The sequence below is a fragment of the Canis lupus genome, chromosome 33 (genome assembly GCF_048164855.1).
Source record: "Canis lupus baileyi chromosome 33, mCanLup2.hap1, whole genome shotgun sequence".
Taxonomy (NCBI): Eukaryota; Metazoa; Chordata; class Mammalia; order Carnivora; family Canidae; genus Canis; species Canis lupus.
In genome coordinates, this window is record NC_132870.1 from 26340585 (window position 1) to 26368561 (window position 27977).

The window sequence follows — 27977 nt, forward strand, 5'->3', positions numbered from 1 at the left end:
CAAAGATAAAATTTTTTGTTTTCCTTTTATTTTTCACCTTAAAGAAGTAATAACAAATATTGATAAGAACTAAGTTTATAATATAATCTACATGTATACAAAATTAAAAACTTGGAGAAAATAATCTGATACTGTGCCCTACTATAACGGCTTCTCTGATCTTCCCTTACCTCCCTATTATCTGTTTTCACCAATGCAGCCCGAGTGATCTTGTCAGAATATAAGTCAGTTCATATTCATCCTCTGCTTAAAACTAGCTAGTGGTTCCATACCTCATTCAGAATAAGAAACAAATTTCTTAAGACAGTTTTTACATACTGTTTTACAGGGTCTTTTATAATAATTTGCCACTACTTCCACCCCTAGATCTGAACATTTCTATCTCACCTCCTTCCATCCCCTTCTAGACTCTCTTTATACCACCAATTACTGTGGTTCTTGGGTTATTTCTTGAATGTGTCAGGCATCCTCTTGTCTCATGGCCTCTAGGATTGTGGCCTGGGATGCTCTTCCTTCAGATGGTCACTTGGCTAATAATCTTACCTTCTACAAATCTTGACTCATGTCAGTCTTCTCTTAGTGAGGCTGCCCCTGACTTCCTTTTTAGTAACCACCTCTCTAATCCCACTCCTGGCACTTTATCCCCTCTGCCCTACTCATTTTCCATAATAGCACTTCTTGTATTCAGATATATTACATAATAGGGGTTTGAATTGTGCAAGTCGATTTATATGTGGATTTTTAAAAAATAACTACAGTATAATACCATAAATGTATTCTCCTTATGATTTTCTTAGTAACATTTTCTTTTCTCTAGTTTATTATAATAACAAAATATAATTCATATAACATACAAAACGCATTAAGCAACTATTTATGTTATCAGTAAGACTTCTGGTCAAAAGTAGGCTACTAGTTAAGTTTTTGGGGACTCAAAAGTTATACATAGATTTCCAACTATTTAGAAGGGTCAGCACTCTTAACCCCCTGCATTGTTCATGGTCAACTGTATACATTTTACCTGTGTATTTATTATCCATTTCCTCAACGAGAATGTTAATTACATACGGGCAGAGGTTTTTCCTGTCTTTTCTTTAATACTGCATCCTCAGTACCTAGAATTTTACTATAGGAGATACTAATTAAACAGCTGATGTATCAGTGGGGAAAAAAACTGAAAACAGCCATAGTGAGTAAACATTTTTACTGTCCCTGAAGTAAAGATCTAAATTCACCAGTTTTGATCTCATAATTAAAGATCAAAAAGAAAAACATTAATTTATAAATGGGATTTCTAGCCTAAGACGGCTCCTGAACACACTATATAGCAATGGTATCTGATTATCTGAATATGAATTTTCTTATTTAGTGGTCTCTAAATCAAGCATTAATTTCCTAATAGATTGTTGCCTCCAGGTAGCCTTATCACTAAGATATGTAAAAATCCAAGGATATCATGTTAGCTAGAAGGAAAGCTTGCAAGACAGCCCAACTGAATGGACAAAAAAGGAGAAATAGTCTTCTTTCATTTTTCTTGAGCCAAAATGCACCCGTACCAGCAGCCAATCACAATTTAGACACTGGTATTGGATCACTCATGGCAACAGGACAGTAAAGGAGAGAAAATGCATATAAACAATAAATTAGTGATATTAAGAAAAGGAGCTTCATATTGAATTATTTAAGTGGTTAATCTACCTTTTTAAAAATTTTTATTTGAGAGAAGGAGAGAGGCAGAGGGAGGGAGGGAGAAAAGGAGGGAGAGAGAGAGAGAGAGAGATCTCAAGCAGATTGCCTGCTGAGCACAGAGCCACAACTAAGAGATCATGACCTGAGCCAAAGTCAAGAGCTGACACTTAATCATCAACTAAGCCATCCAGGTGCCCCAATGTGGTTAATGTACTTTAGAAAAGAGAATTTAAAAATTCAACTAAAAGATTCTCAAGTTTTTTATTTAAATCCCCTGATTTAAAAAAAAATAGATTCTAATCTTTTTTTAAAACTATGCTTCCCAAAAGACTTGATATTATTTCATTGCTAGATTTTTCAGAATTTCTGCCAGAGTTCCCCATGACGTTTGTAAGATTAAAGGATGCTTTAAATATTTGCCCCTTACCAGTTCAACTATTGATCTTGCTTCCTCTTGAGTGCAATGGAAAGGGCTGTCACATATATGCACATTTGTGCTGGAAAGGAAAGGACAATGTTATTAATTGGGATAAAAAAGAAACAATTACAAAAAACAAAACAAAACAAAACCCAACTCCAAATATTACAACATTGAACGTAGAATTCCAGTTAATATAGTGCTCCACAGCAATGCACATTCTAGAATTTTTTAAAAATTTAAATAATAATATGCAAATCTATATAATCTCCCAATATATAAAAGACTATACACCACAACTACACTTCACCTTTAGTAAGGAAAAGCAAAACTAAATTTGACCCCTGGAACAATGACTATAAGGAAGAATTTTCGTCTAAGTGAGGTGATACACAGTAATTGGACAGTGAAAGATGCTACAAATCTCTTTCTCAGGTATGGAAGGCTAAGCTAAGAGTCAGCACTCTTAACCCCCTGCATTGTTCAGGGTCAACTGTATACATTTTACCTGTGTATTTATTATCCATTTCCTCAACTAGAATGTTAATTACATACGGGCAGAGGTTTTTACCTTATCTGACCTTCCTAATATTTGAGAGGAAAGCATATGAACATTAAAACTCAGTTTTCTTAAGGGGAGGGAAGGTCAGGGAGGCGTTAAGACAGGAGCCCCTTCCATGGTCAAAGCCTTCCCACACAATGGAGAATGGCAAGCTATCTCCACAAGTATGTTGCCCATTGTGTATTTCCTACTTCCTGGATGAAGCAGAGGCATCATTCCTCTCAAATATATTAAGAATGATTTTTTAAAATTTCATCAAAGAAATTACATTAAAATGGATACAGAAAGAGGCAGTAGAGAAGGGAGGCAAAACCAAAGAAAAAGTAATTAGCAAATCGTTAGAGAAGATGAAACAAACACATACACACATACACATACACACACACACACGCCCTCCAAGTGGACCTAAGAGATATATATTATCAAATGCATTTTCATAATGGCTTTTGTGAAATATTTTGGGATATACTGATAATAAGATTTATCTAGTTATTTATCTTAGTAATTACATCTGTCTGTAATCAGACATTGGATATATAGCAATTACAGTTAAGTGGCTGTTCTGCTTTCTATCCCAGACTCAAAATGTGGGATTTATTTTCATTCTTGGCATGAATAAAATTTGATGCAAGTTGGCATTATCTTTAAGACTATTTTGTGTTCTCTTTCAACAGCTCATATCTATGCAAGCTAAAAACTCAAAAAGGTAAGGCCTTAAAAGTCAGATGTTTCCCTAAAGAATATGAAAACTAGATTTTAAAAGAACAAGGCAGAAAATTAAACACTGTGAAGTCTTAAGTGCTAGTCCTCTGAAGAAAGCATGGTATATGCTAACTATACTATGCACTATCTTTTTTTTTTTTTCCACTATGTTTTTAATGTTATAACTAAACCAAAGTAAAACATACCTTGGAAATTCTGGGAAAATTATGGTAAGAGAATAGGAGAGTCTTCTCTAGAATAGTGCTGCCAGATAAAATACATTAAATTTGAATTTCAAATAAGATCAAAATATTTTTTAGTTAAGTATATCTCAAATATTGCATGAGACACTTATGTTAATAAGATGTATTGCTCTGAAATTTAGATTTTACTGGGTATCCAGTATTTTATGTTAAATCTGATAACCTATTTCTAAAGTAACCCTCTGCTCCTACAACAAAGAGTCAATATTAAAGCCAACACTAAGTTTTAAAAATTCTGAATAACTTCTAAATATCTCCAGTAAAATATCTTGACAAGTAACCAATGGAACCAAGGAAAGCCAAGAGGCTCTGCCATTCTCACTTTGCACAAATTATCAGTATGGCTGTTTCAAGAATGAAGTGGAAGGTACACACAAATAGACTTAAGAGAATCTTGCAAGACACACCAATATAAAGATGAGAGATTACAAAGCCTCTTATATACTATTTCTCTAATAGGCTCTTATACTAGCATTTTGTTAGCTTAAAATAGTGCCAACTTCCTCATCGACATCCTTTTAGTTAATAAAGTACACAATCTGGGTTGTAATATATTCCTCTTAGGATTTAAGGTACTTTGAATGTTTGAAGGCATGTTATCAAGAAACATTTTTATTTTCTCTAAATTGGCCCTTATGTAAAAATAGTTGATTCATATTTAATGATTCAAACAATTCTTATACTAAATGTTAGGGACATTTGTTGATGATGGGAATACAATAATGAACCAGGGAGCCCCTATGGAGGTTATAATATTTGAGTCCTTTTTAGTCTTAAACTATGATTATGGCCTGTAAGATGAAAAGCAGTGTAATCATTTAAAGGAAGGATGACTAAGGTGAAGGTGTCTATTATAAATGAGATTTAAGAACAGGACAAAGGAGAATGTTCTGCTTTCCATTTTATAATAAGATACTAAATATTTTGTTCTTAATTTATAAACATTATATACCCTATTCACAATCTTGCTGACCCAAATAAGCAGACATGACATTAGATGATCAGCAATACCAAAAATCTGTGGATGACAAACCAAACTGCATTTAAAAATAATAATAAAAAGGTATATTAACAGACATATAATAGTGCAAAATAAGTGACTAAATAAAAAGATACAGAAATAGAAAACTGCCTGCAAATAAATAATAAACACATACAAGATGAAATTTACAAAGCTAGTAATTGGAATTTTTTAGTAAAGAGAAAATTATTTTCTTCAAAACAATTTCAAATCAGACAAAGGCACACACTCATGAAGGTCTTCAAAGACAGTGTTCAGGATACAGATTTGTCAAAGCTTTTCATTCTAAAGCAAAGTAGTCAAGAAAAAAAGGAAAGAAAAATTTAAAGAGATAGGAATGACAATGATTTTGCATCACAACCTCCAGAGTTTATAGAAAAAATACGGACATGGAAGTAAATCTATAGAAAGCTCAAAGAATTGGAGCTATCCATACATAGATCAAGTCCACCTTCCTCTACAAAGGTAAAAAAGAAACAATTTAAAGGCCTAAATAATCTGGAAGAACACATTTTTATATATGTAATATATCTGGTCATGCAGTAAGCATGTATAAACTACCAACTATGTGTCAAGTTCTTTCACTAAGTGCTCAGATACAAACTCAATTTAGAGCAAGAGCAAAAAATAAATAAATAAAACACTCCCAGGTTCTACACAGCAGTGATATGAGAGTAGAGGTAATCCAGCCCAAAAGAAATAAAAATTCTTGGCAGAGGTAGCATTAAACTGCTTCTTCAGGCAACTGGGTGGCTAAGTTGGTTAAGCGTCTGCCTTCAGCTCAGGTCATAATCCCAGGAGTCCTGGGATTGGGCTCCCTGTTCAGTGGGTAGTCTGCTTCTCCTTCTGCCCTTTCCTCCCTCTACTCATGTTCTCTCTCTCTCTCTCTCTCAATCACTCTCTCAATAAATAAATAAAATCTTAAAAAAAAAAACCAAAAAACCCCCACAACTGCTTCTTGAAGAATGAACAGGCATTCATGAAGAGAAAGACAATGAGAGAAGAGAGGACAGAACAGGAGGCTGGAAAAGTAGGTCTGGACATGCTGTTTAATATACAAAAGACCTGGATTATATCCTATGATCAAAGGGAGCTACAAGGAGTTTTTAAACCAAAAAAATGATAATCACATTTGTATTTTTCGAAGATAGTTCTGACAGTACTAGAGTATATTAAACAAGAAAGAAACTGCGACATAAAACAACTTCTGAGTAAATAAATGACAGGTAACTGAATTAAAGTAAAACTGAAGTAATACTGAATTAAAATTTGAGCTAAAAACCTCAAATATTCTACAAGGGCTTCTGAGAATCAATGAAAATGTGAAAAACTTGGAAAATAAATGGGTCAGAATAATAAATGGTTAGTGAAACTGGCAAAAGGAACAGTACATTTCTGATTTCTTTTTTTTTTTTTTAAGATTTTATTTATTCATGAGAGATACAGAGTGTGAGGCAGAGACATTGGCAGGGGGAGAAGCAGGCTCCCGGCAGGGAACCTGATGTGGGAGTCAATCCCAGGACCACATGAATATTTGACTTAGAATATCTTAGAATATCATAAAGAATAGCTAGGTCTACTAATTTCTAGGATAGTCAGAATTAGAAGGTATTCGGTTACACTCAAGTTTTGTTGTTAATAAATTGTATTACTTAAATTAGAAACAATCAGCTAAACTTTAAGACTATGCTGAAAGAAACAGTGGTCTACATAAGCAGTAAGAAGAAAGAAGATCAATGAGTTGACAGTGTTACTGAGCGTACAAGGGAACAGAATCTGAAGGTATAATGACTAAACATTTATGTGTAGACAAGATGAACATCTCGGTGACATGGATATATTATTTCTTGAGACTATTTACCTGGTTATTCTATTATTTATTTATTTATTTATTTATTTATTTATTTATTTATTCATTCATTCATTCATTCATTCATTTATTTATTTATTGGAAAGACAGAGCAAGTGTGTGAGTAGAGGCAGGGAGAGGCAAAAGGAGAGGAAGACAGAGAATCTCAAGCAGACACTATGCTCAGTGTAGAACCCCAAGCAGGGCTCAGTCTCACAACCCTGAAATCATGAGCTGAGTTGAAATCAAGAGCTGAACACTTAACTGAGCTACCCTGGCATCCCTATTCTAATGATTTCTTTAATGTCTCTCTTGATTCCCAGACTTCATGTTCCAAAAGGGCAGAGACTCTATTTATTGTAGTCACAGCAATAATCCTAGTATCAGTACAGTGTCTGGCAACAGACTCTCGAATCAGTATTTGTTGAAGAGTGAATAGCTTCCCAATTTCTCCCGATTCAGAGAAGACGACAATGAAGTTGGGTAGTACTCTACAGAATGACTAAGAGTATTTGCTTCCTATAGTTAGGCTTACCAGGAGTTCATCGTTTTTGTTTTTAAACCTGTTTAAGTGAGTTGCCCTTGTTACTATTTCATAATTTAAGCAGTAAGTATGCTCATCAAAGAAGGGAGTGTGGAAAGAGAACAAATTCTATGAACACTAAGTAGGCTGTAAAACTACTAAGGCTAAAAAAAAAAAAAAAAAAAACCTCGATAAAGATGACTATAATAACTTGGTGTCAAAGTAGGTGTGGCTTAAGAAAACTGTAAAGAAAGTTTAGAAAAAAGAACCTAAAAATCTGTAAGGGTTTAACTATAAGAGTTTAAGGATTAGATGATCTTATCTTGGTTTTCTATTCTATATTATGTTAGAATATATACAATTTATTTGGAACCTATATAGATAAGGCCTTATCCAAAGGGTAGATAAATATATACTTAATGGTTTTAAAAGAGAATAAAATGTTTGTGTATATGTTACTATCATTTGACTCCCATTCATTAATCAACTAGTGATCCATATCACGTTGGAAAAAAAGGTTTATTACTATTTTGTTAAGAAATGAAGTGGTAGTTACACATAATTAAAATAACTATGTTTACATATAGCATATTAAAAAAATGCTAATTTTTCTACTCCATCTTTGCACATATCACAGTGTATTATAATTAAAATGTCTTTTTACTCAACAGTATCCCCTACTAAACTATAAATCCCTTGGGAAATGGGACTATGCCAATTCCTAGTTTCATAGTGTGCAGCACTTGGTATTACTTTCCATATTGGCACTCTGTAAGTTTTTTTTTTTAACGGAAAAAAAACTGCAATTCTCTTTTTAAAAAATCAGATCTGATTAGTGTAATACGGCTGTCTAGTGGCATTAATAACAAAGTAACATCACATAGAAAAGACAAATTCTTACCACTTTATAGCTCCTCCATCACACTTCTTCATAAGCAATGCTTTCCAGCATTCATGAGTAGATTTAATAACATCAAGAGCAAAAGCCTAGTTCCAAACCAAAAACGGACATAAAGATCACATCATTATACTAACATGGAACTACTCTCACTATGACACCTTATTTTTAAGAACATGAGCTCTGGAGTCAGGCAAACCTGAGTATAAATTCTGGCACCCTTATTTACCAGCTGTGATTTTTGAGCAAATTACTTAATCTCCCTAAGTCTTAACTTCTTTATCTACAAATGGAAGGTAATGAAGATAATTTATAGTTGGGATTGTCAAACTAGGGCCTGTAGGCCAAATCTAACTCACCACCAATTTTTGTAAATAAAGTTCACTGAACACAATCATGCCCAATCATTTGTGCACAGCCTATGACTGCTTTAGCACTATAATGGCAGAGGTGAGTAGTTGTGACAGAGACCATATGGCCTACAAAGTCTAAAATATTTACTATCTAGTACTTTACAGAAAAAGTTGCCAACACCTGATTTAAGTTATCCAGCAGTCGAGGGATGTCTGGTTGGTGAAGCGTCTGCCTTCAGCTCAGGGTATGGTTCCAGAGTCCTGGGATTGAGTCCTATATGGGGCTCCCCTCAAGGAGCCTGCTTCTCCCTCTGCCTATGTCTCTGCCTCTCTCACTGTGTCTCTCATGAATAAACAAAATTTTTAAAATAAATAAATAAATTATCCAGTTGTTGAAAGGATAAGCTGTATGCAAAGTGCTTAGGCTAGTCCCTTGCCTGTAAGTAAGCATAAACCTATTAATTTCATCATCATCAAAACTGCAATCTAGCTGCATAATAATTTTAGAGTATCCACTGTCTAAAGGCATTTATCATTTTCAAATATTTTCTTGGTATAAATTCATATAATGTCCCCAAATGCAAAATCAACAATATATACCTCTTAAGTCTGTCTAAAGGAACACTTATTAAAGCAGTATATTCTTTTGTTTTTTTCCTCCAAAGATTGCTAATTTTCTAATTTTCCTTAATAAGAGTCCTTATATATTAACTAATTCATACTACCTCCTTTCTCCTTGACAACACATGCTAAGAAGTGAAGAAAATCCTTGGTTCCAAAGGAACCAAGATGTAATAATAATGAGAAATTTACTGCTGAAAAAAAAGCTCTCTCAGCTCTCTAGTTGCTTGAGATGAACAAGTATGGCTCAGTGAGGTCATGTTGGGGAGTCCCAGCCAAGATGTGGGATAAAAAAGACAATATTGTCCAGATAATATAAGAAAATATTTTTAACCAAATCATTCAGATAATTATGATTATTTAGAATCACTTTCCCAGTACTTGCTTAAAGAGGTCAGGAGGAAAAATCTAGATAGCACGGGAATCATCTTTTCAAACATGGTGAAAAGATACAACTTAATTTTCCTGAGATAGGCACTGTATTTTAAACAGAAGTGGTAAAAAGCAATGCATAAGATGATTATGCTCTAAAAATTAGGTTGTATAAATGATCTAGTCTTCATTCAGAAAGAATTAATATTTATCAAAACCAAGCAAAAAAAAAAAAACAAAATCCAGCAACTCCTAAACCACCTGACTCTATAAATTCATGATTTAGCAATCATATCCTGAGGCAGAAAGAGCTCAAATATAAAATACAACATTTTTTACAGGAAAAAAAAGATAAAAATACAATTTATCTTATAAATTTTCAATATTTTACTTTTAAGTAAGAGTATCCAATTGAAAATAAGAGTTTTATAACCACATTGAATAAATCTTAGACAAACCCCTCAAAATCTTAAGGCTTCTTTTAATGTGCCTTTTCAAAAATACTAAGTCAAGCAATAAATTCTTATATAGCAAAATATTTATTATAACTTGTAAGTTTCCATTAACATGACTCATTTTATTTACAAAACATATGTTACTTACGAGTACCCACTTAAATGTTGGGGTATACATAACGTAATTTATATAGTGGTGATAATTTTTTAAAAAATATTCTATGTCAGGGATCCCTGGGTGGCTCAGTGGTTTAGCACCTGCCTTTGGCCCAGGGCATAATCCTGGAGACCCGGGATCAAGTCCCATGTCGGGCTCCCTGCATGGAGCCTGCTTCTCCCTCTGCCTGTGTCTCTGCCCCCCTCTCTCTCTGTGTCTCTATCATGAATAAATAAAATCTTTTTAAAAAAATATTCTATGCCTTAGACTTGACGTCTTTGGCCCATTTTCTCCATTTGTGTCACATTAGAACACTTCATGGTAATTTTGTAGTATTCTAATAGAAAAATCCTATGACAGTAACATAATTCAAGTGCTTTCCTAATTGTTAAACAGCTTAAGTCAGAAATGGTAGAATGTACACTTAAGGGGGAAGCCCTCTTTGGATTTACATTATGGTAAGTAACTTTCTCCTGTCTAGAATAGTAAATGGAAGGTTCTTCTTCATACACAATTTGCAGTTAGACTGATGATAGAAATCCTTCATTTTCTGAGATGAAGGAGATATCAATAAAGAGATGAATACACATATGTATCAAGTGTTACTGATTCACTTACATCTCCTGAAAAAAAATCCTTTTAAATAAATATAATAAAATAATGCCCTTACATATTAGTCAGTATAAAGCACTTTTGTTACCATGTTATATACAAATACTCACATAAGAAACTCTCACAAACTTCAAGTATCATACAAGCACCACAAGGTAAAATAATGTCTTTAGAGTCACTATAAAGCACTTTTGTTATGTTATATACAAATATTCACCTAAGAAAGCCTCGCAAACCTAAAGTATCAAAGAATCATCACAAGGCACGTTTTATAATAAAGATCATTATCTTTACCTTGTTTTTGAATTCTCCATTAAAAGCAAACTGGTTTTCTGGTTTTCCTTCTGGCACCTTATAAAATCTAAACCAATTAAGCGTAGCTTCCAAGTAACCTGGTTTGTACTTCTTAACATCATCAATATCTGCAAGTGAAGGAACAAGATACTTTCTGTTAAAAACTGAAATTCATTCTTATTAATGGTAGAACACTGGACTGAGGGAGTCCACCTTTATGGCTAACTTGCAGCATAATAATCAACATGTATCACCTCTGGACTTGAGATTTTTTCCTATGTAAATATATTACTTCTTCATGCTACAAACATTTCTTAAGCACCTTCATATACTATGTTAGGTAGATAAGGAGATGAAGACAACATAGTTTTTCAAGAAGTTCAGAGGTCTAATTAAAGAGACAACAAATAGCAGCAATGTAGTAAGATTAAGTGAGAGATACTTAAGGACTGATGACATTCTGTGAGCAACGGAAGGCTTAAGAGTAAGGTAAGTTACATCAGGATGTGTTTCAGAAATATTAAGCTAAAGGACCACTGAAGATAAAATGGATAGGACAGTCCCCAAAGGAGAACATACTAAAGTCAGATGAGAAGGATTTTACATACTTACACACCAAATACTTAGTAAGTTTCTCATTATGTGTCAGACATTGTTTTAAGCAGGTAAGTAAAAGAGTAAAGAGAAATAAGCCCCTAATCTCATGGTTTTATATAGTAGGAAGAGACAAACAGAGAAACAAATATACAATGTTAGGTAGTGAAAAGTCTGATGAAGAAAAATAAAGCAGAGTACGAAAGAGAATGCAAACACGGCAATTTTAAACAGTGGTATCTGGATGGTTCAGTTTTTCATTTCAAATTCTGTAATGATTTCCAGGATTTATTTTTAAGTTCTATTATAACAAAAGCAGCTCAACCATCACATTTGAGAACATTCTTTTAAATATAATTGGAAATATTAGTATAGTAATAGACCCTTCCCCAAAAGAAGTCTCCAAGAAATGTATCCCTTCCAATAAATATCAATTCAAAAAACATGCAGAATACCTAGAATAAAACTAGCAGTCTTTACTCTCTGTCAGACTGATTTACTTGGAAATTTAGTAGTCCTTTATGCGCAATATATTATAACAGACTTGACAGCACTTGAAAAATTAGAAACTTGTAAAAATAGGAGATGACACAATGCACTGCAATAATTTAAAGATCACTGATTTCAGACTTGCCCACCCAAGTCTTGCAGGAATCCCCTAAGCATAATAGAGAAAGGTAAGCATTTTGTAGGCATGAGTTAGACAAGAACTATCATTTTGCTTTTAATGTTTGCGTTTTGCCTGTTACGTAAAGGTTCAGTAAGAGTTAGGTATGTCTCCAGAACACAGATATTTCACATAAGTGAAATTAGTGTGGAAAGGCTGAGAGCACAAAAATGGTAGAAACCATGGTAAACAGAAGATTGAGTATGTTGTCTAAAGGCACTCAAATTTAAAATTTTAAAATACATCAATGGGCCACACATCTATTTACAGTAATTCTGGGGCAAATAGGAGAAATAGTACAACTAAGGGAAAAAATAATCGCTTGAAACTGAACACAGGGCACATCTCAATCATAGTCAATAGATACTTTTTAAGTAATGGAAGATGTTTAAAATAGTGAATTCTAAGACTAAGATCTTTTTAGTATTATACATTGTATCTTAGGTCACAGAGTTCTTTGTCAAGATCAAAAGAGAACACTCAATATGTATTTCACTTAATATACACTGTTTCCTCTTCAAATTCTTATTTTCTTGTTATAGTATTAAAAGCGCTTCTTTCTAAAGTGAGCTGTCTAATAATCATTTTCCCACATTCTGTATTTTTGCAAAATAGCTCTTATATTAACTAAGTTCCTCCAACTTTTCTAAGTTCCTCATGGTTTTCTTAGAGGGAAAAACAATCTTTTAGTTCACTAAAGGTGAACCATCAGAAAATCAATTTAATCATTGTTCGAAATAATAATTTTCTATTACTTAATTCTGATTTATGACTTTATCATTGTACCTTACCCAATCTACTGGTCTTTCTAGGATTTTTTTTTTTTTTTTGTAAAAAAAAAAAAAAAAAAAAGTGACTTCAAAAAAGAAAGGAAAAGCTAATTTATCCAAAATCTATCTTGGCTTAGGGGGTTTCTTTTCAGACATTATGATGAGGGCTTGTTAGGAAAAGACACCAATAACAGAAACCCTGAAAACTGAATACTGCCCAATGAGACTCTCCAAACATAAGATAAACATTTCATTCTCAATCACAACCTGGGGAAAAAAATAGCTGTATTTTCATGCAAAAAAAAAAAAACAACCCAAAATTCAAAATATGCAGCTTAAATACTTCAACAGCAAATGCCTCAAGCCAAAAGTCTTACCCAATACCAATAGTCACTTCAATTAATTAAATATTCTGAAAATATGAAAAGTTATACCTACAATCTATAAACTGATTTACAGTTTAAAGTCCTCATTTGTTCTTCATAAAACAGAACTGAGAAGTACATTCATATTAAATATAAGAAAACTACAACTAAGAAAATGTGAAAGACTTGCCAAAATGTATCCAATATATTCATGGCATAATTAGTATTCTATAAATACAAGTCTTCTAAGTCCATGGATTGTTTTTTTCTTCTGTACTATACAGTTATACTGTCACAGGTTTTCTTTATGTTAAAAGAATATAAGTATAAATTTATTTTTAGGTTTTATTTATTGTGGTAAACTATACATAACATAAACCTTATCATAATTTTTAAAAGTACAATTCAGTGGCATTAGGCATACCCACTATGTTGTATAACCATCACTTTCATCCATTTCCAGAATTATTCATTAGATGTATTTGTTACAATATATATTATGAAAAGCTACAATTCTCTAGGAGTCATTTGTTCCCATTCTTGGAGTTAACTTTACATGGTCTATTATAATAATTATACAATGTATTTTCAAGATGAACTAACCCAACAATAAAATCAGAATAATATAGAAGAGTTGTTTTATATAATCATGCTAAATTTATTTCAGTTTTTTTCTAATTAAAAATCAAACTCTTTTAACTGAGATCTATTTGATCAGCTCCCCAGATGATTAACAAAGGCTTTCCACTTCTGTAATATATTCTGACTGATGTCCACAGTGGTCTGTAGGTTGAGTCTGTTGGACAACTCTTGAATGAAGCCTATAGGTTGTACCAGTTAAGTTTTAGCTTTATCATCTATCAGATATGTTTATTCCCAAAGCATTTATGCCAACTGTATCGGTCATTATAATTATGAGAATTAGTAAGATATTATATAAGGCAATGATTTTTACCAATACAAAAAAGATTTTGTTTCTGTAAAATTAGTTTGATTGTCTTGAACGAATTCAATAAGACAAGTTGCTAAAAATATCTGCTGACAAATTAGGCCTGAATAAAAAAAAAAAATAGTTGAAGATGAGAAAAACACATAAAAATCCACAATTATGTATTTAGATTGCTCTGCAAGTGAGGAAAGAGGATTTTAAATATGAAAAGTCAGTGATAGACTCTGATAAAATGTATTTTAGCAAAATCTTGGATAGAGTGTGGGAATAACTCATTCAAATATCTAGAAGAGGAGGAGTCCTAGGAGGAAGATAGGAATCCTAAAATGTTTAAGGTAGACAGTAAGAAAGCCCTGTGTTCAGAGCACAGTGAAGAAAGAGTGTTAGGAGATGAGATGAGAGAAGCAGCCACAGGCCAGCTATGAAGGGAGTCCTTTGAGATGAGAAGCCATTTAAGGGTTCTGGGCTGAGAAGTACAGGTTTTATGAAGATCATTCTTTTTGCTGTGTAGGGAAAAGACTGCGTAGAGGAAGAAGTGGAAGCAGCAAATCCAGCAACAGGCTGCAGAGAGTATACACGAAGATGAAATATGACAAGGCCCTAAATAAACAGTTGCATAGAGGTGGTGACAAATGGTCAATTTTAGTTATTTTTAGGAAGCAGAACCGAGAGGAACTGCCAATGAAAGAAAATAAAATTACGTAAAATTTAAAGTATCCAAGAGCTAAAAAGGCAAAATTAAGCAATAATCTAAATTACAGTACAATTAAAAGCAGTCATCTATTATCACCTTTGTTTTTTAAAAGCTTCATAAAAGCTTTTTTTTTAAGCTTCTACAAGTAGTGTACAGCACTATTTACTTTATAACAAAGCTGTTTCCAAACTTGAAAGTTTAATTAACAAAGATTATATGGAGTTTCCTTAAGAGAATTTTTATATTAAAACTAAAGATACATAATTTATAAATAAGCATAGTTCTATGTAAATCCATTAGAAAATTTATAGATTTCTTTATTAAGTGCCAGCTATAAGGCAAAGCAAGATGATGCAATATGATAAATAAATTTTAATGTTCAAATTGGCTTTTCCAAGTTCAGTGCTCTCCAGTTTAATTTGCTTTTAACTAATTTTGATTTAGGAATTTATAAAAGCACAGAAATTAATTTAAAATATCTTAGTCAAAGCCTATCATTCTTCCTCTGTAGACATGAAAGGATTCTAACACTTGACATTTTTTTAAAGCAATCTTCATGACATCTTTCCTTCATCAGAGACACTGGTATACTTTTCATATAATCAGATTTCTTTTCAGTATAAACCAATTCACTTGTTTCTAAAACCTAAAGGAATATCACAAATTGTGATCTACCAAACAAAAAGGAAAAAATAAAAGAGGTTTGTGAATTGAAGTTTCTTCTGTTCTTTTTAAGCTAAAAACATAACTCTTTCACACAAGGGGGAATTTCTAGTCACATGTACATGCCAAGACTTCAATTTTACCCAGATTTCAGAAATAAATGCTGTAAAAGAGGTGAAAAAATTGAGCTGATAAGGTTCATTTCATAGACAGCTCATCAAGAGTGAGAGAGAAATACTTAAAGCACGAGATATTTTTAATCGAGACGTATTAAAGCAACGATGAACTTTAAAAGTGATTACACATTAAAAACAAACAGAACTTTAAGAAATTTTAAGCATGAGAAAATGAGGACAACGCACCCAGTAAGCAAATATAATAAATCTGAAGATCAACAATAAAAAGTTTTAAATAACTCTCTTGCCTACCAAAGAAGAACCACACCCAGTCTACTCAATTTTTTGTATAATAAAAAGTTGGATACTAAAAACAACCAAAAACCATATTCTTTGCTATTAACAAAAACCTTTTTGGGGGGACCCAGGTTGCTCAGTGGTTGAGCATCTGCTTTCGGCTCAGATCCTGATCCCAGTATCAGGTCCCATATCAGGCTCCCCATGAGGAGCCTGCTTCTCCCTCTGCCCCTCTCTCTGTGTCTCTCATGAGTAAAAGAAAAGAAAAAGAAAAAAAAAGAAAAAGAAAAAGAAAAAGAAAAAGAAAAAGAAAAAGAAAAGAGAAAAGAGAAAAGAAAAGAAATCAACAACTTTTTTGGCCCAAAAGAAAATAATAAAAACTAGAAGAATATTCAGAAAATGATGAAAATAAGAACACTCAAAGTTGGGGTGACTGGGTGGCTCAGTCGGTGAAGCTTCAGCCTTAGGCTCAGTTCATGATCCCAGGGTTCTGGGATCAAACCCCATATCAGGCTCCCTGTTCACTGGGGAGTCTGCTTCCCTCTCTCCCTTTGTTGTTCCCTCCACTTATGCTCTCTGTTCTCTGTCAAATAAATAAAATCTATTAAAAAAAAAGTTAAAAAAAAAACCCTCAAAGTTTATAATAAAGTAATCAAGGAAAAACATCCCATTTGGAATCAGCGGGCACTAAGTTCAAACTCCAGTTCTGGCTCTCCCATATTGCATCATCTTGGGAAAATATATTAGTCTGTGTGGTTCCTCAAAAACAAAATGGAGAAAATTAACTTTGTTGTGAGGATTAAATAAGACAACATATTAAAAATCATTAAATAAAAAATAAGGGATAATTCTTAAGAAATATTATCATCCTTTCAATCCCCTGAAAAGGTTCCATGGAATGCAGGCAAAGTTATATTTACAGACAAACTCAGAGCCTTACATGCTCAAAAATAAACTAATAAACATGAATTTATAATTTAGAAAACTATTAGATATATTTTCATTAATACTGACAGTTACTAAAAAAAAAAATACTGACAGTTACTTTAGGTTTAATGTGTGTAACTCTACGGAGAAAGTAGCTAGGCACAGATATAAACATACGCTAAAAATAATATAAAAGGCATCTGGACATACACACACATACACATAGCATACCTAATCATAACACTTTTCTACAAACGTGCTTTTCCTTATGTTAAAGGTCAGGCCCCAAATGAATTTGTAATTAATTTCCTATTTAATGACATACACATTTACTTTTATTTCTAGTATTACTGCAGTTTAGTTTTTACAAAGTTTTTTCATTTCTACCATGTTTCAGTTAAATTTAAACAATCATTTTTTAAATGAGACTCACTCAGTTCAAGTACATTAACCAAATTATCAATAATTAAAAACAATGCCTAACTTTCTGAAGCATTTCTCTTTACAGAAAACAGAACCCCCTGACAAAGATGAGAAAGTATGTTTCAACAAATTCCCTCAGGTTTACCTACACCAAGACAGAAAACACAAAAATTGAAAACCAAAAATACTCAAAAACAAGACAAGCACCCTGAAGACTCAATATGGAACAAAAATACCTCGGGTAAAAGCAAGATGACCATATGATTTATTGCACATACTAGAATATTTCTGGGACTACTAATCAAGAAAAAAAGTCAAGAGAAATCAATCCTCAGATGACCCATGCAAATGAGGATTTTAAAGTATTTTTAACAAATATGTTCAAGGACTTTCAAAAAATATGGTTATGATGCATTGAACAAGTGGAAATTTCAGTTAAGGGGGAAAATTATAAAACTATCTGAAAAAAAAGAACCAAATGAGGGAGTGTATGAAATGAAAAATCAGAGGAGTTTAATAGTAGAACTTGGTTATGGCCAAAAAAAACAAAATCACAGAAGTAGAAAATAAAAACAATAAAAATTATCATGTCTGAAGAATAGTAAGGAATAAAGACTGTAAAGACATACGAGAAACTTAGTGACCTGTGAATTAATTAAAAAGTAGTCTAAAATATGTGTATTAGGAATCTCAGAATAAAGATGGAGAACGGAGTAAAACAAAATTATGGCAAACAATTACCCAAATGTGGTAAAAACATGAACCCATAGATTCACAAAGTTCAGTATACCTTAAGCACCATAAATATAAAAGAAATGACACCTTATCACAGAAGAAACTGCTGAAATCCAAAAACAGGAGAAAATCTTTAAAATAATCTTAGAAAAACATTATATTATATACTGGGTAACAATACATTAACTACTGATTTCTCATCAGAAACAGTGGAGACCGAAAGAAAATGGAACACCTTTACAAAAATCCCTTTAACTCAAAATTCTGTATCTAGTGAAACTACACTTCCAAAACAAAGGCAAGAACAGAGGGGCACCTGGATGGCTCAGTGGTTGAGTGTTTGCCTCTGGCTCAGACTGTGATCCCAGGGGTCCTGGGACAGATAGAGTTCTGCATCAGGCTCCCCACAGGGAACCTGCCTTCTCCCTATGCCTATGTCTCTGTGTCTCTCGTGAAAAAATAAATAAAAAGTTGAAAAAAAAAAAAAAGGTAAGAAAAGACAATATAAGATTGATGAAATGGAGAGAATTCGTCACCAACAGAACTGTACTACAAAAAAATGCTGAAGTCTTGAAGTTGAAGGTAAATGACACCAAATGGAAACTACAGATCTTCAGCTTCTTACTCTGTAACAAAATATATGGGTGTGGACTTGGGAAATATATGGGTAAATGTAAGAAAAAAAAATAACGTGCGTGTTTCTTCTAGTTTCTTTAAAAGACATTTTACTATTTAAGACAAAGATGGACAAAGGTTCTGGGAGCAATCAGATCTCTCATACAACTGCTGTAAAAGTGCAAAATGATACAGCCACTTTGGTAAACAGTTTAACAGTTTCTCACCATGTTAAGCATGTAATTATCATATGACCTAGTAACCCTAGGAGAAATGAAAACATATGCTCACACAAAGACTTACATTTAAATGTTCATAGAAACTTTATTTGTATGAGCCCAAAACTGGAAATTCATATTTCCATCAAGGAGATGAATGAACTGTAGTATATCTATACAATGGAACACAATTCAGCAATCAAATGGAACAAACTACGGATTACACACAGCAATACACATGAATCTCCAAAGCACTAAGCAAAGACTACATATCTACAGGTATAGAAATGTATACATTACTCCAAAGAAGTAAAACTGCAGTTATTAAAAATTCCAGGATTTTAACTATAAACATTTTCTCCCTTTAAAATAAGTGAAAATTCACCTATTCTGGAGTTATTTTCAGACATTGCTCAACACATTCATCTTTTTATCAAGTATATGTATACATTCATTTATTCATCAACTTTAAAAAATTATTGAGCACCTATAATATGTCAGGTGCTGTACCAAGCTTTTGTAATGGAAAAATCAGTATTAAATTCCTAGACACAGATCTTCACAGTAATCTACAAGTACTTTACTAAAAGAAATAAAAGGCTGAATAAATTGTGAAATATATCAATATACTCATTGATGCAAACACTTAGTATCTTAAAGACAGCAGAAGTCCTTGACAACCTGATTCCAAAATTTGCACAGAATAAAGCATAAGAAAAACCAAAACAAGTCTGAAAAAGTAGAACAAAAGATTTGCCTTGTAAATATTTTATTAAGAGGCTATAATAATTAACATGATATGGCACTGGCACAGAAATCACTGACACTAAACAGAATCCAGAAACAGACTCTTTGTATAAATAAGAATGCAATACATGATAAAGGAGAGATTTCGTGGGAAGAGAACAGATTTTTCTGCTAAGTAGTGATGGGAAAATTATACATATGGAAAAAGTAAAATTTCATATAAATTAAAGATCCAACTGTAAAAAAGAAAATTAAAATACAAAAGAATAAAAAGAAAAACATCTTTCTGACCAAGGGGTAAGAAATCCCTAAATAAGAATCAAAATGTTAGGGATCCCTGGGTGGCGCAGCGGTTTGGCGCCTGCCTTTGGCCCAGGGCGTGATCCTGGAGACCCGGGATCGAATCCCATATCAGGCTCCCGATGCATGGAGCCTGCTTCTCCCTCTGCCTGTGTCTCTGCCTCTCTCTCTCTCTCTCTCTATCATAAGTAAATAAATAAAAATTAAAAAAAAGAAAAAAAAAAAAGAATCAAAATGTTAAAGTCATGTATAAAAATGATAGATAAAATGGAACACATCAAAATTGAAATATCTAGAAGCCAAAGGCAAAAGTTTTTCTGCAGATGGGGAAAAATATTTGCAACCTAAATAATAAAATATTAGATTTCAAAATATCCAAGGAATTTCCATATATCAGAAGAATATATCAACTCAATAAAAAAATGATGAGCAGTATGCATAGGCAATTCACAGAAAGGAAGATACAAATAGCCAATAAATATATGAAAAAGACACTCGATCCCAGAATTAAGTAGAATAATGCAAAATTAAAACAAGATACATTTTTCATCTATCAGATTGGCAAAACAGTGAGACTTCTCCCTCTGCCTATGTCTCTACCTCTCTGTGTCTCTTATGAATAAACAAAATCTTAAAAAAAAACAACCCAGTAACATAAATGTAATGCCATATCCCTTTGCTTGTAAAGAAAGACACTAGGAAAGAGTCACATGCTTGAAATTTTGTCCAGAGAGGGTTTAAAAAAAAGGGGGGGGGGGGGTTTCTGATTCTATGAGATCTTACCAAAGGAAATAAGCAAAATGCAAAAAGCTCTCATTCCAAAAGTGAAGTATGTGCACAACTGGCCTCTAAACAAAACCTGTGGGAAGCAAGAACGTATGTTTCTGATATCTTATCCACATGCAAAAGAAACAACAGTTCCATTGCATAACACTCACTGTATTTTCTATATCACCAATACAGGCTCTCAGTGAATTAATAGTTTGAATAGTTTCTGTTTACTCAGATCTGTAAAAGATTTTGTTTTCCACACTGCTCTACACATCTATGCTAAAGAGTACACAGATTGAGGGAGAGTAAACCACATTCTGACCTTTCCTTCTCCATTACCCCATTCTACTCTTTTCAACACCTGTACTAAACTATATACATATATATATTAATATCAAGAAAAAAATAGAAATTAACACACATCAAAATAAGTAATACGAAACAAGGTAATTCTTCACAAAGGCCAATTTGTATTGTATCAGCAAAACCTGGAGAAGAACTGGCAGATTTTTTTCCAAAAATGTAAATATTCATTGTCATTTCACAAGAAACTTTATATATCCAGTAAAATAAAAACCAACCTTGCCCATAGCAGAAATTCAATATTTTTCTAATCTAACCTTTGAAGCACGTAACAAACGGGCTAAAAGCTCAGGTTTTGGGTTGGAAAGACCTCTAAAGAAGTTCCAGCTCCATCATATAAGAGCTACCCTAGAGTACTTAAAGATGTGCTAGGTGCCTGGGTTGGGTCATTTGGTTAAGTGTTGCCTTAAGCTCAGGTCCTGATCTCAGGGTCCTGAGACTGAGCCCCAGGTAAAGACCCCTGCTCAGCAAGGAATCTGCTTTTCCCTCTGTCCCCCACCCTCCTGCTCATGCACTCTCTCTCTCTCAAATAAATAAATAAAATCTTAAAAAAAAAAAAAAGATGTGCCAATATCTCCAAGAAATCTATCTCATAATCCTTTAATTTAAGCTGTTTCCTTCAGCATTATCTTTGAAGATAATTTAATTAGGTGTTTCTACTTTAAAGAAGAAAGGCTAAAAATAATGAATTAAAAAATATTTCCTAGAACAACTGAAATTTAGAGATGGGAAAAGCACTATGAATCATTTACCAATTAGAAGATCAATCCTGCACCTTTAGAGATGAAGAAACTAAAGCTCCCAGAGATTACATGACATTTCCAAGGTCAGATAACTTACACAAGAGAGGATTTTAGAATTTAGGCCCCTCCTACTCTTCACCACATCACAGGAATATGACTAAAACTTAAAAAGCACTGGAAGAGGTCAAGGTTTTAAAAAGAAGCAAGAGACTCCCAGTAATTTTATTCTTAATTATAGTACATTTCACCCAATTTATCACTATTCCCCAAACTGCTCCTCCCACTCCCCATCCCTACACACCCATGCCTATTAAGGTGTACCAATTAATGAAATTAAAGGAATGAAGATCAAAAAAAGCCTTTTTTTAGAAATTGGGACCTCTAATCATAGGTATCCCAGTGATGCTGAAATTATTTAAGAGCAAATGGTCAGTTCTCCCAGAAAGCAACACTGTCCAAGGCCACAGATACACTCAACTACCCCTGTGGGATACAGTGGGAGGGGTGGTGGGATACAGCATCAGCTCTGGAACCCAAGTGGATTCCAGTGGCTCCCTCTAGGACTTCAGACAAGTTACTAACCCAACCTCCCCCTCTCCTCTCAGTGCCTCAGTTTCTTAACCTAAAAAAAAAGGGGGTGAGAACACTACCACATTTTGCTTGAGCTTGCATAAACATTAAACTGATATGCCAGAAGAAGCACTCAGAATAGTTACTAAGACATGCAGGAATTGTTGCAGAAATGTTAGAGAATTTTATAATGTCAATGGTGACATGCCAGCCTCTCTCTGTACCAAAGACTACATGCAAAGAAAAGCAAACTGAACTCTATTCTTTCTGGTTATAAAGGTAAACACAAATATTTTCCTTCAAGATTTCTATGTTATTGTCTATTTCCCCCCCTAAAAGGAAGGAAATCAAACACCATGTTAATTTGCTTACTTTTAAAATAATGATTACAGGGACACTAGATGCTCATTTAGCAGATGAAAATTTGAGCCAAATTTGGTTTTCACATGTTTATTATTACTGCCTTAAAAAAGACTCAAAAGAAACTAGTAGTTTTATTTGACTTTTAGATTTTTTCTTAATGTAGACTGAAAATCTACATATAGGAAATACATATAAATTCTAATAATTCTAAGATAAGTACAATGCGGACTTTGAAAATTCCCAACAGACTCATTTTATTTTTTTTAATTTTTATTTATTTATGATAGTCACAGAGAGAGAGAGAGAGAGAGAGGCAGAGACACAGACAGAGGGAAAAGCAGGCTCCATGCACCGGGAGCCCGACGTGGGATTCGATCCCGGTCTCCAGGATCGCGCCCTGGGCCAAAGGCAGGCGCCAAACCACTGCGCCACCCAGGGATTCCCCCAACAGACTCATTTTAAATAATTTTTTTACTCATGCAATTTATTCATCCCAGAATGTATCTACATCAATATAATTGTTCTGATTTCAATTTTTGTTTTCTAATTTTTCATTTTATAAAACTGTAATATCACTGCACAAGCAACATTTAAAAATAGGACAACAGACAATAGTTTTCACTTATTTAAAGACCAAACAAAAGAAATCTTTAACACTGGAAGCTGAAGTAGCTTCTAGGCCTAAATTACCTCCTATGATGTTACTTCACCTGACATAAAGTCCTTAGGCATCACTGAAGTGAGTCTGAAGAGACTCAAACATCTGTTTGGTGAATCTGTGAAGCTTTAGATTATAGAAGGTGGTTAATTTAACCGAAAGAAAAATTACACATGCCATAGCATTTCAATCTTCTTAAAGGTTCTGAACTTGAAAAAAAAGTTCTGAACTTGGGTTATTCCATAACCAAGCACTATTATCCCTAATGGCCAAGGCATTCCCTAGTAACAATTTAGGTGCCCTGGGAATCTTATTAACTCTTTCAGGCCATTAAGGTTCCATTAAGAGCATTAGAGCTTGGAACCTAATTACAGTGTATTAAATGGTCTTAGTGCTCTTCGAGTGTTAATGAGCAAGCCAAAGTGACTGATTTTCTAACAAAGAGTGCAAGGAATTTGTTTTTAAATGTTACTGAGACTATTTTTAGATTTTCACAGTGGCTACTCCTGTTTCAAAAGGCAAAACTTCAAGATTTAAATAATAATATTAAACTTATAGAAATGTAGCCAGCAACCACAGCTTCTTCCTAACTGAAACATGTTTTCTGATGCAATAGCTAGTTTTAGTTTAGTCATGTCAAAGTTAAAAACTATAAATATTAAAACAGAATATTATAGTCTACTAAAGACTGCACATGTTAATTTGGATCAAAGAAGTTATTTCATAGTAAAACAACCCTAAAACTTCCTTGCAGAATCATAAATTAAGTGAATTAATATAAAAATATATATGGAAATATGGAAGGACATACTGTCTATAAATTAGAACAGATTTCTTTGTTCTCAAAAAAATAGGTACTTATCATGTCAAAAAACAGTTTATTTTTCTTAAGGTAGTGGAAATTAACAAGAGGAATTTGCTTTTTTAAATGTCTAAGTAACCACGAAAATGTATAAAAAATAAAAATTCTCTAAAAATTTCTGTATTATACACATCCTCAGGAAACTACAGAACTAAAAAAAATTCCAGACAGCCACCCTTTCCTTCATGGTTTTAATCTTTCCCTCTGTTGATCTATCTAATAAAAATGCCAAGAAATATAGATAACATGTTTAAACTGTTATAATATCACCCCTCTGTGATTAAAACTATCAATTCATACACACTAATTTATATTTAAAGTTACTGCATTATATATATCTTAAAGTTATTTAAGGAAAAGGTGACCAAAAAAATAAAGACATTTCCAACATGTATGGACTAAAAATCCATCTCCCACGCATTTTCTGTAAAAATTTTGGAAAATGTATATTGGCCAACAATGAAAATGGACAACAAAAAAGAGGACATGAAAGAATTTAAGAAAAAATAGATTAACCCAGGGCAATGAAAAGAAACCCCATGATGATCGCTGTGCAGCAAGCTGTTCTCTTATATCCATAATCAGTCTTTAAAAAAAAAAAAGGATAAGATAAAGGAGGTAACTAATATTCACATAAAGACTATAAATGCTAGTCGTTATTTTTCAATTTTCAGACTCAAGAGATAAAACAGGAAAAACACTAAAGGGTAGAATTTAAATATTATAAATTTAGACACTATAGAGCTAACATATAGTTCAGAGAAGCTGGTCTGTAAAGGACAGAGAAATAGTACAGAACCTCAATGTCCCATTATTATACTGGGCAACCACAAGTTATTGTTCAAAATTAATGAAGCAATAAATAGAGCTCAAAGTGTAATTCTTAGCGTTACTAAGATAATTGAGGACAAAATATAGTAACAAAATTTAAAAATGTATAAGAAGTTAAACTCCTAAGTTTTCAAAGCAGCAACCTGAGTTAAAAGGGAAAAGACAGAAATTAAGAAACAGAGGTGTAAGCACAATGCTTAGAAGCAACTACTCAGGAGAACTAAAAACATAGAGAAGTTGTTATGAGAAGTCAGGCTGAGGGTGAGAAGTGGGAAGGAAAATTTTACTTTTTATTTGATTTTTTTTTTTTACACTTCTGAGTTTTTTATTTCTAAGTATATGATTATTTTTACAATTAAAAATGTCATCCAAAGTCCTATGGTTGTGATTTTAAAAGGGACACATAATAAAATGTTTAAATGCTGCCAAATTTAAGATTAAATAGTGTTAAATTTCCAAGATGTACAGTAAAGAGAGAAAAGCAACAAAATTTTAACATCTGTTAGCTAATATTATTGTTAGCTAATATTTATTTAATCATATGAATCCAGGTATACAGTTTTCTCTAACTGTAATAAAATCATACGTTGTTATATGAAGCATTTCATCTATCTCAAAATCAAGAAATGATTCCTTTATTTATTTCTAAGGTCTCCTTCTCCCCTACCAAGGTTTTATTTTTAATCTGTAACATCATATAAAATAAGCTATGTGCTTACAATATTTAAGCTCCTACTGAATTATAAGTTACATACCTTTAGTAGATAGATTAATTATTGAAAGACAAAGCTACTAAATAGTGTAATCAAGTCACATAAACTGATCTTTTAAAAAATTCAAAAAAAAATAAAAATAAAAATAAAAAATTCCTTCACAAATTTAGGAAGCTGTCAACCCCTGCAGTTCCTGAGCATCTCTCTGTTCTCATCCTCTCCAATGCCCCCTTTAGTAGGTGCTAATGAAAATAGACAATACCTGGCTAAGTAGTGAAGAAAAAAGTTAAGATAAAGAATGATTTCTGTTCATTAACATTTGCTTAAGCAGGACAACAAAAACTCTTTTGTCTGAAATAGTTGAGAGAACAGCTGGATGACATTTGAGAGAGATGATAAATATAAATCAAAACTTGAGTTTAAATTAAAAATAAAGGCTCCCACATAGGATCATCTAGTATTCTATGACTCATGATTTAAGAAAAAAATATTTATATTACAACTTCTTCAGTCTTTTACTTTGTACCTACATCTATTTTTAACTTGGGTCCCTATAAAATGAGAAAGAAAATTCAATAAAGATACATAGAATATATTACAATAATGTAAGGTGAAAGGAATGGTAAGTAATAAAACACTTGTAACTCTTAAAACTACAAAACTAACTTTACAAAATCTAGATATATAAGAGTTATTAATTAAGGTGCTACCCACAGTGAACAATATGCAAATATCCTTAAAGTAAATAATATCCATTTTTTATGTCTATCTTACTCATTTAGGATATAAATATAAAACACAATGTCGGCATACCATTTCAGAGCAAAATATGTCATTAACACTCATCTAATCTTTTAATTTTAGGATTTTAAAAAACATTATGAAGAAGCACTGTTGTATTTATCATGATGAAGAAAACATGTGTTCCTTTTAGCAGAATGGAAAAAAGTCCTTTTTTTTCCTTTCAAAACAAGTTCTTGTAATTATTCTAGTCTAATGTCACCTCAACCTAAATAAGCTTCAGTATCTCTGCATGTCTTTTTGTACAAACATATACACCAAAAGAATTTAGAAGATGCCAAAGTGCAAAGTCATCTCCATTCAGGATAGAAACAGAATTAAAGTCAAAAGAGAGTTAACATTTTTCATTCTAACCCTTAGGAAACTCAAGAAGGAGGTAAGGTACTTAGCCTTATGTAATCTGGTTTCAATACTGCTAGTTACAGAAACCTTATTACTATAATCAAGTATGCATTGCTCATTACAGTATTATAGATGGACCATGGAATTTTTAATCAGAAAATGAGTTCAAATCATGGTTCTACTATTTAATGGATGTGCAAACTTGAGCAAGTTATTTAAATCCTCAAGTACCTTTAAGTTGAGAATAATAATATGTACATAACAGGTACCAGTGCTTTGCATATGGTGAGTTTAAAATGTTAAATCAGGGATCCCTGGGTGGCGCAGTGGTTTGGCGCCTGCCTTTGGCCCAGGGCACAATCCTGGAGACCCGGGATCGAGTCCCACGTCGGGCTCCCGGTGCATGGAGCCTGCTTCTCCCTCTGCCTGTGTCTCTGTCTATCTCTCTCTGTGTGACTATCATAAATAAATAAAAAAAAAATTAAAAAAATAAAATAAAATAAAATAAAATGTTAAATCATATCTCCAACAATACTGGGCTAAAGAATAGTGTATTCCACCTAACATATAGTTTCATTCAGGTTCTCAGCCTTTCCAGCCTAAAGGGGGAATCCCTTAGCAGAGTTTCATGACTTCAGTGTGTTACATCACAAATCAATTAGAGGACTCGTTTTGGCTGGCTGTTGCACCATTACATTATCAGTTCTCATCTGAGGAGCAGTTAATGCATTAAAAAAACTTTGTCTATTTTACTCTTCTTACACACTTACATATGAGAAATATGATAATAAACCTAGCGTAAAAAGACAGACAAGAAATCTGTATGGTTATGGACTCACGGCTCATATTTTAATTGTAGTTTTTATGCTTTAGTTTTGTTCCTCAAGTCATTCATACTTTACCTTCTCAGACCCTTTCCTTTCTCAATTACATGCAAGAATGGCATCAAATCTCTGGCTGTTCCATGTGCAAGAAAAGGTTTTAAATGCACATAAATTAAGAGAGGTTAACACATAAGTATCAACGAGTTTCAGTCAATTCAGAAATGGTATATTCTCCAAATAAGAATTGAGATCTAGAAGGAACCAGGA

The 27977-nt window shown here is 32.9% G+C and overlaps 1 protein-coding gene across 1 annotated transcript in view; it reads right to left on the minus strand.

Annotated features, from left to right (window-relative positions):
* The window catches only part of PPA2 (inorganic pyrophosphatase 2), an 81442-nt gene that overhangs the window by 14699 nt on the left and 38766 nt on the right, over positions 1 to 27977 (minus strand). The window contains exons 8-10 of the mRNA XM_072810138.1: positions 10790 to 10917; positions 7929 to 8014; positions 2117 to 2186 (exon numbers count right to left, since the gene is read on the minus strand). Coding sequence (XP_072666239.1) covers positions 2117 to 2186; positions 7929 to 8014; positions 10790 to 10917 — 284 coding nt within the window. The remainder of the gene's footprint in view (positions 1 to 2116; positions 2187 to 7928; positions 8015 to 10789; positions 10918 to 27977) is intronic.